This window comes from Leuciscus leuciscus (genome assembly GCF_965113295.1).
Source record: "Leuciscus leuciscus genome assembly, chromosome: 21".
Lineage (NCBI taxonomy): Eukaryota > Metazoa > Chordata > Actinopteri > Cypriniformes > Leuciscidae > Leuciscus > Leuciscus leuciscus.
Window position 1 is genome coordinate 5,850,275 of NC_138745.1, and position 13,731 is coordinate 5,864,005.

Here is a 13,731-nt window from a genome sequence, read left to right on the forward strand (position 1 = left end):
TATCATTCATTCATTCATTCATAGAGTCAGTCAGTCAGTCAGTCAGTCAGTCAGGTCCCAATGGGACCTAATGTTGTGTTTGGCCCCATTGACTTTGATTGCATTCATAAAAATTTGAAACTGTCTTTAGAATGTCTTTTGTATTCCACAGAAGATACAAATGCACATAGGTTTGGAATGTACGTAGCCACATGGTGGTGGAAATAAATTGGGATGGGAGAAAAAAATATGTTTCAAATCTTTTGCGTTCCCCCGAGAAACTTTGCGTTCCCTTGCAAAGATATTTGCGTTCCCTGGCAAAACCTGTTGTGAGCTTGAACATACATTTCCTGTTTAATATCCCGCTGGCAGTGTTTCAGACATCTCCGTACCTTAACAATGGAGCGGTTCATAGTGTTTGAACTTTGACTCAAATATAATGAAATGCGGTCAGTGCTTAAACCAAGGAGCTCAGTAAAGTTGGCAATATATTCACAGATTCGAACTTCCTGGATCAATAACTCGTGAGCTAAATGTTGTTAAAACGTACTCGGTTACTAACGTAACCTCGGTTCTCTCTAGAAGAGGGAACGAGTACTGCGTAAGATATCTTACGCTAGGGGAAAATCCTTTTCCGCGAGATATTGAAGCCAAAAATTATCCTTAATTTTGTAATAATGCAAAACGCGTTGCAGCAGCAATGCAGACATAGGCGAGACAGCTCGCGCGCCTATTGGCTGCTCTGCGGCAACTGCAGCAGCCTATCGAGCGAGGCCTGGCGTGACGTCAGACCCAATCAGGGCACTTCGCGCCCGCTGCGTCACGTCCCGCCGAAATGGGCGTGGTCTAGGCCTATAAATATCGCTCGCAGGCAGCTATTATCTGGTTTTTCATCATCGAAGCAACCAGAGCGTGTGCATGCACGGCAAGATACGCAGTACTCGTTCCCTCTTCTAGAGAGAACCGAGGTTACGTTAGTAACCGAGTACGTTCTCTTACGAGAGGTCTCTCGTACTGCGTAAGATATCTTACGCTAGGGGACCCAATGTAAAACGCCGTGCATGCTGAGATCTGACACCAAAGACCCAAGGGCGAAAGCCCGGGGTACATATAGTGCACAATCACTCAGGGAACTCACAGGGAGTCCGGGAAGAGGGAGGGGTGCAGCCTCACTCTTCCACATATAGCAGCGTCGATGGGACGCAAATTTCATCATACAGACAGGGCGGGGTACGGCCTGAACTGATGGGGAAATGTGGGTCTTACACAGTTTGCCCAGCTTTATACTGTCAAACATTGAGCTGTGCTCAGCAGACGCAGCATTCTGAGCTGATCGCATCAGGTCAGATAATACTGGTAAATCTAGACCGACAGCAGCCTGGCCTGCAGGGCGGGAACCTCTAGGTTATAAAACCTTATAAATGTAGACGGGGAGGCCCAGCCTGCCGCCATACAAATATCTTGCAAGGCAATCCCACTTGACCAGGCCCACGAAGAGGCCATGCCTCTCGTGGAGTGCGCTCTGACACCCAATGGGCACTGCATGCCCTTGGAGGCGTATGCCAGCGCTATAGCATCAACTATCCATCTGGATAGGCTCTGTTTCGACGTGGCTAGTCCCTTAGAACGTCCGCTAAACGAAACAAAAAGCTGCTCCGTCTGTCTGAAAAACAGACGAGCGAGACACATAAGCTCGTAATGCCCTGACTGGGCAAAGGAGGCTCGCGTCTTTTTCCTCATCAGGGACCGGTAGGGCTGACAGGGAGATAACCTGCACCCTAAACGGTGTGTTGAGGGATTTTGGAACATAACCGTGCTTAGGTTTGAGTATAACTTTTGAGTCATTGGGCCCAAACTCCATGCACGCCGCGCTCACAGAGAGCGCGTGCAGATCCCCTATGCGCTTCACTGAAGCGAGAGCCAGCAAAAACATCGTCTTGAAAGACAGGTGTTTCAAATCGATTGACTGTAAAGGCTCAAATGGCGCACCTTTCATGGCTTCCAGAACTGTAGAAAGGTCCCATACGGGGACTGAGGGAGGTCTGGGAGGATTCAGTCTCTTAGCCCCTCTAAGGAAGCGGATGACTAAATCGTTACTTCCTATTGACTGACCAAGCGTTGTTTCTGAGAACGCTGCTATAGCCGCGACATTAAACTTTGAGCGTTGTGGGGGCCCTGCCCCCATCCAACAGCTCTTGTAGGAAGGAAAGCACCTCCGTCACACCACAGTTTGTGGGTGACACACCACGGGCTGTGCACCAGCCCGAAAACACCGACCATTTCGAAGAATAGAGTCGTCTTGTAGACGGAGCTCTAGCCTGCGTGATCGTGTTTAATACTCCTTTAGGGAGTCCAACATGTACCCGTTGATGGCCCAGACATGAAGGGACCATAGTTCCGGGTGAGGATGCCAGATCGAGCCGCGGGCCTGTGAGAGGAGATCTCTCCTCATTGGTACTGGCCACGGGGCAGTACTTGCTAACTGCATCACGACTGGGAACCAAGGTTGGTTTTTCCAGAACGGTGCTACCAGAAGTACTGAGCATCCTTCTTCCCTGATCCGTTCTATCACCTGAGGCAGGAGAGAGACGGGGGGAAAAGCATAGAGCGGGTGGCGGGGCCACACATGGGCCAGCGCGCTCCTGCTCTTGGAGAAAATTTCTTGACAGTGAGCGTTTTCTTGAGACGCAAACAGGTCCACTTCCGCTCTGCCAAATTTCTTCCACAGCAGATGGACTGTCTGTGGGTGTAGAGACCACTCGCCTGCTGGAACATTGTTCCTGGACAGTCTGTCCGGTCCTATATTCAAGATCCCTGGCACGTGCGCTGCTCTGAGCGAGCGCAGGTTGCACTGAGCCCATACCAGGAGGCGTTCTGCCAGCCTGTACAGTTTCTCGGATCTGATGCCGCCCTGGCGATTTATGTAGGACACCACAGACATGTTGTCCGAACGGACCAAGACGTGGTGACCTTTTATTTGGGGACAAAAACGCGTCAGCACGTTGTCTACTGCCAGCCTTTCGAGGCAGTTTATGTGCAGGAGCTTCTCCCGTTCTGACCATTGGCCGAAGAACGGTCTGCCCTCGAGCAGCGCTCCCCATCCCGAGGTGGACGCGTCCGTGGACACCACTTTCACCCTCGAGGAAGTCCCCAGGCTTACACCTGATTGGTACCAGTCATTCGCTTTCCAGGGTTTCAGAGCTGTGACGCACTTCTGATTGACCCTGAGGCGAAGCAAACCGGGTGCCCACGCTTCGCGTGGGACTCGCGCTTTCAGCCAAAACTGCAGCGGGCGAATGCGGAGCAGGCCCAGCTGGAGCACTGACGATGCTGAGGCCATGAGACCTAGCATCTTCTGAAATCTCTTGAGCGGGACAGACGCGCCGCAGCGAAAAGAGTTCGCTGTGCGTCGAATGTCTACCGCGCGCTGTTGTGATAGTCGCGCTATCATGGATAGTGAGTCCAGTTCTGTGCCCAGGAAAGATATTTTCTGACTGGGTGACAGGGAGCTCTTCGCCCAATTGACACTCAGACCCAAATCCTCGAGGTGATCGAGTAAAATGGTTGTGTGTTCTATGAGCACTGCGCGAGATTGCGCTAGAATCAGCCAATCGTCCAAATAGTTTAGCACTCGCATGCCTCTCATTCTGTGGGGTGCGAGCGCCGCATCCATGCACTTCGTAAATGTACAGGGTGCCAGGGACAAGCCGAACGGCAGGACTGTGTACTGATATGCCTGGCCCTCGAAGGCGAATCTCAAATATCGCCTGTGACGTGACGCTATCTGTATTTGAAAATACGCGTCTTTCAGATCTATTGACACAAACCAATCTCCTTGGCGAATCTGCACAAGGATTTGCCTGGTCGTGAGCATCCTGAACTGTCGCTTCACAAGCACTTTGTTCAGTTTGTTCAGACTTTTTTCGGTACCAGGAAGTATCTGCTGTATAGCCCTCCTTCGCTCTGAACTTGAGAGAGAGGCTCTATGGCCCCTTTGCTCAATAGTTTCGTCACTTCGGCTCGAAGTAGATGTGCTACTTCTCTTTTTACCGTGGTCTCGACGCGCGCCACATAGCGGCGAGGGCGTCGGCGAAACTGCAGCGAATAGCCTCTTTCTATAATGTTCAGCACCCACTTCGAAACCCCAGGTAGCTTTGCCCATGCGTCTGCATGGATAGCTAGGGGTTGAATACGAAGCGCGCTCCGCTCGATCAGCGATGGAGAAGCTTCGGCGTGCTGTAACACAAGCATGGCGCTCGTGACATTTGAGGCATGGGGCGCGCTGATAACAGCGGGCATATTGCCCGCGCTCGACTCCTCTGCGGTGGTCAACCGCGAGGGGGAGGGCTGGGCGGTTCCCGTAGGAACTGTCATGTCTATGTGTGGATGTGGGCGCGGGACAGCGGGCACATATCACACCGAAAGCATCGTTCGCTTGAGTGAAGCGAGTGCACGTTGGTTTCGTTTTTACAGAAACCGTGAGACATGCATAACGTGGTGTTAGTGGGCACTGGGTTGTGGGCACATTCACCATGTTTGAAGCGCAATCGATCTGAGTCGATTCATGTGCGCAAGCCCTGTGTGACGGGCTGTGCTTGTGTGTAGAGATGGGCACTGGGCAGTGGGCATTCTTTCTACACATAAAGCACCATCGGCCGTGGCCGGGACACCAGAAAAATTCACGCTTATGGGATTTATCTGGGTAGCCGTAAAAACGGCGTTTGTGTGCAGGCAAGCGGGTGACAGAACCGACTTGTTTACTGCAGGATACACTGGAACAGTCACATTTACTGGAACTGAACGAGCGAGAAGTTGCCATAGAAACAGAGAGCGTCAACATGCTGGCGTTTATTGCAGGCCTGCGTGCATTACAACAGGCTTGTTCACTGCAATATTGACATTTCCAGTCGCCTGAGTTCCAGAGGGGAATGGGAAATGTATAGGAAAAAGGAGGTTGGTCCGTCCGCAGCGGGACCAGAAAAACTCCCCTTTTTTTCCTTACGCCAGTGACGCACGGAACACCATAGAAACGGTGTTTGGGTGCAGGCGAGCGGGTTGTACAACGCGCTCGTTGGCTGCAAAATACACATCTGCAATCGCCTTTTCAGGGAACTGACAGAGCGAGCATTGACGGCATAATTGTATCTGCCGGTAGACCCGGGGATCGAACGCGGGTCTCTCGCGTGCAAAACCTGGGTGTCTGCCACTGGGCCACAGGGGGAGACACATTATAACTCAGTTAGCGCGAGTATTATAAGAGAGCGTCAACGTGCTGGCGTTTGTTTGCAGGCATGCGTGTATTACAACAGGCTTGCTCACTGCAATACTGACATTTCCAGTCGCCCGAACTTCAGAGGGGAATGAGAAATGTACGAGAATGAGGAGGTCGGTCCGTCCGCGGGAGGGACCAGAAACGCTCTTTTCTCCTTTCGCCAGTGACGCACGGAAACCATAGAAACGGTGTTTGGGTGCAGGCGAGCGGGTTGTGCCACGCGCTCGTTGGCTGCAAAATGCACATCTGCAGTCGCTTTTCAGGGAACTGACAGAGCGAAGCATTGGCGGCATAATTTTAACTGCCGCTAGACCGGGATTCGAACTCCGGTCTCTCGTGAGGAAAACCAATGATTCCGCCACTGAGCCACAGGGGGGAACACAAAGGCTTTCGGATGCACGAGCATATAACAGCGTCACATGCTTTCTTCGGCGTATGCTTGCAGGCGCGCTTGTATTAAAACAGGCTCGCCTGCTGCAATATTGATATTTCCAGTCGCATGATCAGGGAACTGGGAAATGTATGAGAAATTGAAGGTCAGTCCATCCTCGGAGGGACTAAAGACACACCTTTCTCCTTTCGCCGGTGAGTGACGCATGAATGGGGTGCAGAGGCAGGGTAGCTTTCTTATAACGTAAAGAAAAACTAACCCCGACCGTCCGCTTCCAGCCTCCCTTGTGAGCGGCGCAGTTTGCGCGGCTTGAACAGAGGGAGAGAGAAAGCTAGACCCGTGACCGCCCGCTCCTGACATCCTCTGTGAGCGGCGCGGTGTGTGCGGCTCGAACAGAGGGAGAACAGGTATAGTCCCCCAAGCAGGCAAGGCAAGCGGGCGAACCGGCAAGCTTTGCGGGTTGGGGGTGGGGGGGCGGAGGAGCAGTCTCGGAGAAGGATGCCAGGTGAGTCCTCAGAGTCACCACAGGCAGTAACTAGCTCGCAGTGAGGGCAGTCGCCGTCAGCGAGCGCGAGAGCTGCTTGATCAGGAAAAGGGGCATCTTGAAAAAGACGCCCAGCTCTTTTAGTGCAATGGGAGTGTGTGTCGCGGCGGCGAGCACACACACATACATAAACACAGTAGCAGAGAAAGGATATAACGCCGGATAGCGCAGCAGGAAGGCAAGGAAGGCGGCGCGGCCAGCGACTTCAGTGACTCGTCCCGCTGAAGATGCTCTCTCTCAGACGGCGCGGCTTCTTATCCAGCTCCAGCGATGCGTGTGCTTCGCTTGAAGGATGAAAAATCAGATAATAGCTGCCTGCGAGCGATATTTATAGGCCTAGACCACGCCCATTTCGGCTGGACGTGACGCAGCGGGCGCGAAGTGCCCTGATTGGGTCTGACGTCACGCCAGGCCTCGCTCGATAGGCTGCTGCAGTTGCCGCAGAGCAGCCAATAGGCGCGCGAGCTGTCTCGCCTATGTCTGCATTGCTGCTGCAACGCGTTTTGCATTATTACAAAATTAAGGATAATTTTTGGCTTCAATATCTCGCGGAAAAGGATTTTCCCCTAGCGTAAGATATCTTACGCAGTACGAGAGACCCCTCGTAAGAGAACACAAATGACACCCATTTACAATCATTTTACTTTACAACCCAATTTTCCTCAAAATGAGCTTTATAAATGATGTTTTATTAACAAGGTTCGGGAGGAACGCGTTATAATGATCAAGCAATCAAGTCATTCTAACCAGCTGTCATCAATCAGTAATCAACAGGTCCACTCAATCAGCATGAGTTAAACCTATAAATATACGCAGTCGACTCACCCATATTCCTCGACAGTTTTCAGCATCCCTCCACCACCCCATCTCCTCACACTTGCATGGTTATCTTCCTAACCAGAGACGGGGGGAGTACTCTGGGTTCGGGCCCAATTTCCGAGCTCGGAGCCCTCCCCCCGGACAGCACGCCAAATACGCATAACCATTTACTCTCTGATCATTTGTAAGTGTGAACTCGTGAATCAGTAGCGTGGTACACCATTTCTGGACGGGAAACAAACTTGACGGGAAAATTTGCGCACCTGTACGCAAACTCTGACCCATGTGTACAAACATTCTGGAGACGGAACAGTTTAGCAACACCGATGGTGAGCTGAGGGACCGACGGCAGATGAAGGAAAACCACTTTAAATCTTTATTATGAGTCCTAATCATAAATATAGTGCATGGTCACAATAACAGTTTAAATAAATAAAAGAATGATTTAAACTATGTTTTACATCTGATATACACATTTAGATTAAATATGCCATTCTCATTAATGGAGTTAAGCACTTAAATTACATGAAATCATTACAGTGAAGTTAATTTTTATATATAAATTTTAATTAATGGAAACTTTTGTAGTGGATGCAATGCTTTTGAACACTTTTCCTGTGGCATGTTGTGTTTTCATGTTTAACTACAGCGAGGATTGCTTAGTGTATGATAATAGCAGAACTCATGGTCTGAGAAAATATTTTTGCGCAAATAATGATCAATAATGCACTATAAGGCCTATCTGTTTACATTAAATATATAAAGCAATTAGAAATACTATTTGGCCAGGGGAAAATATTGAGAAAAACTTTCTCTGAAATGTATTTTATACAATTTGATTGATTTATTCAAAAACAAGGCAAGGATGGTTTACTTAATGATTTTTAGAAATGTAACGGCACATCCGTATCTCATATTTTCCTAATGTCTTGTACCGTTAAACATGGTATCACGTGGATGAATATGCATACGCAAATGATATGCAGATGAGGATATGCACAGTTTTATAAATGAGACCCCTGATGCAGACACATACCTGAAGCGGACTGATAGCATCTTTGTCTAGAGCGAGGTTTACGTAAGGTCACGTGAAAATAAGGCAGTCTGAAATCTGCCCCAATGGCGCTCTATGCAGAGCAGTTCCATTTTAGTGCGCTCTATGCACTGCAGTTCCATTTTTCACCACAGATTTACATTGGAAAACTGTGGGGCACTATCAGAGCCACCTTAACCTAATGTTAGGCCCCGGGGCTGAGAGGTTTTGTAGGCCCCCCATCCCCTCAATTTAAAGAGTCTCATTTAAAAAAAAAAAAAGTGTAATAGCCTATCTAGGTAATCTACATCACAAAATGCATTAGTTTCTTTCGAGAACTACAACAGTGATTTTTTTAAAATATTGTTTTTAATTTTAATATTGTTATTAACATAATCACTGAGCACATAAACACAAGACACTTTATTTAACAACCACACACAGCAACTAAATTTCAACATTATGCAAATAAGAAGCGATTTTCGACAACCAATAGGAAAGAAGCCTTTCAGTGGAGCTCAGCTCCCGTCACCATCTCGAGTGCAGTGCAGGCAAGACAGAAGAGTTCAAGGGCGATTTCACGGTTTTATATGATTTGACTGTAACTAACCACAAACATGGATATAATAAAATGTTGCATGGAAAAGAAACTGTCGACAGTCTCAGTGAGTTTAATTCATACATTTATAGGTCGAGTGTTGTAGTTTTATGATGCAAGTTTAGCACTGCTGCAGTTCATTTTACAGTGCATTATGTTGACTATTAGGGACAAGAAAATGTATTAGCCTATTTGTCAAATTCGGATGACGTTTTAGTAATTTATGACAGTATGAGTGAGTTTAATTTGTAGATTGATCGATCGTTAATCTAGTAAATTATTTAATCCCTGAACTGCTGTGTGGTAATATAAAAACACTCTCCCAACAGCATACTGTTTCTTTTGAGCCTAATTCCTAGTCAAATTAAAATGATATAGTTGTATAATATCACTTGTGGTGGTGTTTTGTATAGATGTGGCAGACGAGCAGTCTCGCCTCATTCGCGCAGCGGGACCTCTAGACGCGCGTAAACGCGTCTTTACAACATTGAAATCACTCGCGCCAGACGCTCTATTTGCGTTTGGTGTGAACGCACCTTAACAATAACATTAGAGCGACAGCACTACCAACGCCCACAAGCGACTAGCGACAAAATCTGACAAGTTAAAACAATATGACCTTTTCAGCTCATCATGAACCTGAACATGGGAGGCCCCTGAACTTGGGAGGCCCCTGGGCTTCAGCCCAGGTAAGCCCGTGCATTAATGCGGCCTTGGGCACTATAGAGCTGGGGAGGGCTCTGAGACCGGCTGCCCCGCTTAGTATCATAAATACATGCCGGCCGAATCCACGCGCCACATTTTAATATATCCTGTTCACTTTACGACTTAAAATATTGTGGCAGAATGCTGAACACATTTATAATTTATTATTAATTCAGTGAATATAGAGGTCTATGTTTGAACAGTTAGTGTGATAAAATGTGCTTTTGCACATATATCATTTCATTATATTATGAAAAATATCCAATAACTTCACTGTAACAGGTGAACTTCCTGCTCAGCTACTGTTCGGACGCTCTTGCTTACTGCTCCGCGCTTTGCTCTATCGCTTTTATATTTTATCTTCTATACTTTTATAATTTGAGCTCCTTTTATCACCTAATTTTAACTTCAGCAAATCAGCACAGTGCTCAAACGACAAAGTTTGGATTACTACAAAAACGCAGAATTCTTCTACCCGACCAGCTTACATTCCGGGGAAAGGAAAACACAACTGCCTACAAGGATAAGAGAGAAAATGCCTCTTCTGGAATCTACTTGCTGCACTAACTGCCACAGACTTTTACAAAGGATTGCAGTTCTTGAAACAAAGTTATTTACGGGACCACCAAACCAGACGGAACACACAACAGAGCTTCGTCATGGACGCCCTCAGCATATAGCCGGTGAGTCCCATGAAACTAGTGCTCCTCGACAGGTAGAGAAACAAGCCGATCGACTTACAAATCATGATGGCACAAACAGGGAGCGAGACCCAAAGGCACTCGAGACATCAGATTGTCACGAGCCTCACATATCTCTGAGCAACAACAACTCTGACAAAGACTGCAAACACTGGTCTCCCACCAACACCTATACATCTTGAGAACAGATTTGAAGTACTAATGAATGTAAATGAGGAATCCCCAAACGTGATGAATGTGATCGAACACAGACTGTATCAGCCAGTAGCTAACACTGATGCTAACTGGCGCTCAAGGTCGAGCAGACAGCGGCACTCAGCTCAGAGCACAGCCGAGCCCAGGACTCTGATAGTGGGGGACTCCATAATCAGAAACATTAGCTGCAGGGATACAACTACATGCTGCCTTCCACAAGCAACAATTTCTGATATAAACAGGGAACTTCAGAACATTCTAATGAAACATAAGACTGCAAATCGACTCATCATTCATGTGGGGAAGAATGACATTCATAAAGAGCAGTCAGAACTCCTTAAGAAGGATTTCAATGAACTTTTTGAAACACTTAAAAAACTGAAAGTTCAGACATTCATCAGTGGACCACTCCCAGCAAGAGGAACAAACAGGTTTTCACGGTTGCTTGGGATTAATACATGGCTGCAAAAAACCTGCAATATAAAAGGAGTAAACTTCATTGACAACTTCAATCTCTTCTGGAGTCAGAGACAACTATTTCATCGGGATGGCCATCACCCAAACAAACTTGGTTCAAGAGTGTTAAAGGACAACATCTACTTCTCCCTCAATCATCCTTCTGCAGTGTGTGCCAATCCACTCAATCAGAACGGCACACACACACCTGGACACAGTATGAATGACCACAGGACTTCACTTCATGATGTTGACATATCACACAAGGACAATGATAACACCACTGAGCCACAACAACCTCTGCTCACAGACACAATCTCAGCTGAGCCATGCCCACAGAGCTCACCACAGACAGACACATCAGAACTGCTCCAAGATTCAGCACCCAAGGACGACTTCCTGGAAAACAGCCAGGGAAGCCAGGACAGCATATCACAGCCTCCTATAACACCAGAGCAACAGCCCCTTTCACCAGACACGTTCTCCCTCTCGCCACCAACTCCACTCCTGTGCTTCTCACAGAAAATGGAAGAACTTGTGCATGCTGGAACCAGACTATCACACTCTTTTGCTGCAAGCCCCCAGATATCAACCAAAAAACGTCGGGCACCGCTACCACCAAAGCCTGCAGGCCCAGCTCGCCCTCCCCCTGCCTCTGTGAGAGCTCTTCGGCCTCTGCCACAACGCCAGGGCCCACACCCTCCTCCATCTGCTCGAGGTGAACCAAAAACAACTGATACCAGCTCTCAGTGATGTATGTCGGGTCCCCGTTTTGATAACAGTAACTTTCTCAAATGTTTACAGAACAAGCGGGAACCCAGTGTGCCTGTATCTTTCTCTATTGCTGTTCTATTACAAGATAGAAAGTCTAAGGCCTTCAATAGCCGTACAGCAAACTCAACTAATCTGGTGCCTATTGCACGTCTAACTAAGATTGGTGTAGGGAAAAAAAGTAAGACTGTTAAGTTAGCAATTTTAAACATCCGCTCACTTAAAAATAAATCACTTCTAGTCAATGACTTAATAACCACAAACAACCTGGATTTTATGCTTCTAAATGAAACCTGGCTAGAAGACAGCTGCAGTGCAACAATCCTCAATGAAACATCCCCTCCTAACTTTACTTTTATGAGTGTCTGCAGAGCTGTTAAAAGAGGTGGGGGTCTAGCTGCTCTTTTTAAAGATATCTATCAATGTAAGCAAATATCATTTGAAAACTACACGTCTTTCGAATATCTGGGTATTGTATTAAAAGGTGCTCCACGCATTTTACTTATCATTATTTACAGGCCTCCAAAATACTCTCCAGCCTTTGCTGAGGAATTTACAGAACAGTTATCAACAATTACCTCAGAGTTTGACTGTTTTGCCATTGCTGGAGATTTGAACATTCACATAGATAATGCAGAAAACAATATGGCAAAAGAAATCAAAACTGTTTTAAAAACTTTTGATCTGACTCAGCATGTACATGGACCCACACACAATCATGGACACACTCTAGATTTACTTATCAGTAAGGGTCTAAACATCTCATCGACTGTTATTAAGGATGTAGCACTGTCTGATCATTTCTGTATTTTCTTTGATATATTGATCTCTCCTGCCACTGAAGCTAGATCTGAGTCTGTCAAGAAGAGATGCTTAAATGAGAACACTAGTGTACTATTTATGAAGGCTATATCCTTAACACCAAGCATATCTGCTGACTCTGTTGATTTTCTCCTTGATTCTTTTAACTCAAAAGTTAAAAGTGCAATTGATGATATTGCTCCTGTGAAAGTCAGGAAGAAGAGTGGCAGACAAAAAGCACCTTGGAGAAACTCAACAGCAGTGCAAAATATGAAAAGACAATGCAGAAAAGCAGAGCGCATGTGGCGGAAGACAAAACTTGTAGTCCATTATAACATCTACAAAGACAGCCTTCATGCTTTTAATATGGAACTAGGCAAAGCTAGACAGACTTTCTTCTCAAACATTATAAACTGCAATTTAAACAACACACGCACTCTTTTTGCTACTGTAGAGAGACTGACAAACCCCCCAAGCCAGATTCCCAGTGAAATGCTCTCAGACAACAAGTGCAGTGAGTTTGCTTCTTTCTTCTCTGACAAAATCAATAATATCAGAAAGGTGATCAGCACATCCTTGAGTTGTGCTGGGGTCAGACAGATCAGACCACCTGAAAAAGTAGTAACTTTGTCTGATTTCAAAAAAATTTATGGAAAAATTTTGGTAGAAACCGTACAGCACCTTAAAACATCAACATGCGCTCTTGACACACTTCCCACATCTTTTTTCAAAAGTGTGTTAAACAGTTTAGAAGCAGATCTTCTAGAAGTGGTAAATGCCTCACTTCTCTCTGGGAGTTTTCCAAACTCCCTGAAAACTGCAGTTGTCAAGCCCCTCCTGAAAAAGAACAATCTGGATAAGACCATATTAAGCAACTATAGACCGATCTCAAATCTTCCTTTCATAGGCAAGATCATTGAAAAAGTTATCTTCAATCAGCTGAACAAATTCTTAAGCTCGAATGGATACTTTGATAATTTTCAATCTGGTTTCCGACCGCATCACAGCACAGAGACAGCGCTCATAAAGATAATAAACGATATTCGCTTAAATACTGATTCAGGCAAATTATCAGTGCTGGTACTACTCGACCTCAGTGCTGCATTTGACACTGTCGATCATAACATACTTCTTGACAGGCTGGAAAACTGGGTGGGGCTTTCTGGGATAGTCCTAAAATGGTTCAGGTCATACTTAGATGGGAGAGGTTATTATGTGAGTATAGGAGACCATAAGTCTGAGTGGACATCCATGACATGCGGAGTCCCTCAAGGCTCAATTCTTGCGCCACTCCTGTTCAACCTGTATATGCTCCCAATGAGCCAAATAATGAGAAACAACCAAATTGCTTACCACAGCTATGCAGACGACACACAGCTGTACTTAGCCCTATCACCTAATGATTACAGCCCCATTGACTCCCTGTGCCAATGCATTGATGAGGTCAACAGTTGGATGTATCAAAA

General features: G+C 46.6%; 2 protein-coding genes and 1 long non-coding RNA gene across 3 annotated transcripts in view; 1 reads left to right on the plus strand and 2 right to left on the minus strand.

Annotated features, from left to right (window-relative positions):
* Positions 1-13,731, plus strand: part of LOC309485298 (integrin alpha-X-like) — a 60,398-nt gene that overhangs the window by 20,977 nt on the left and 25,690 nt on the right. The gene's annotated exons all lie outside the window — the stretch shown is intronic.
* On the minus strand, positions 232-8,216 carry LOC309485411. Its single transcript, XR_014201184.1, has 2 exons — positions 6,812-8,216; positions 232-536 (listed from the first exon to the last, which is right to left on the minus strand). It is a non-coding gene; the product is annotated as an uncharacterized lncRNA (long non-coding RNA).
* LOC309485327 (uncharacterized protein) lies at positions 521-3,834 on the minus strand. Its single transcript, XM_082152145.1, has 2 exons — positions 1,378-3,834; positions 521-1,341 (listed from the first exon to the last, which is right to left on the minus strand). Exon 1 carries the CDS (start codon positions 3,650-3,652, stop codon positions 2,312-2,314), a length of 1,341 nt encoding a protein of 446 aa, XP_082008271.1. The 5' UTR covers positions 3,653-3,834; the 3' UTR covers positions 521-1,341; positions 1,378-2,311.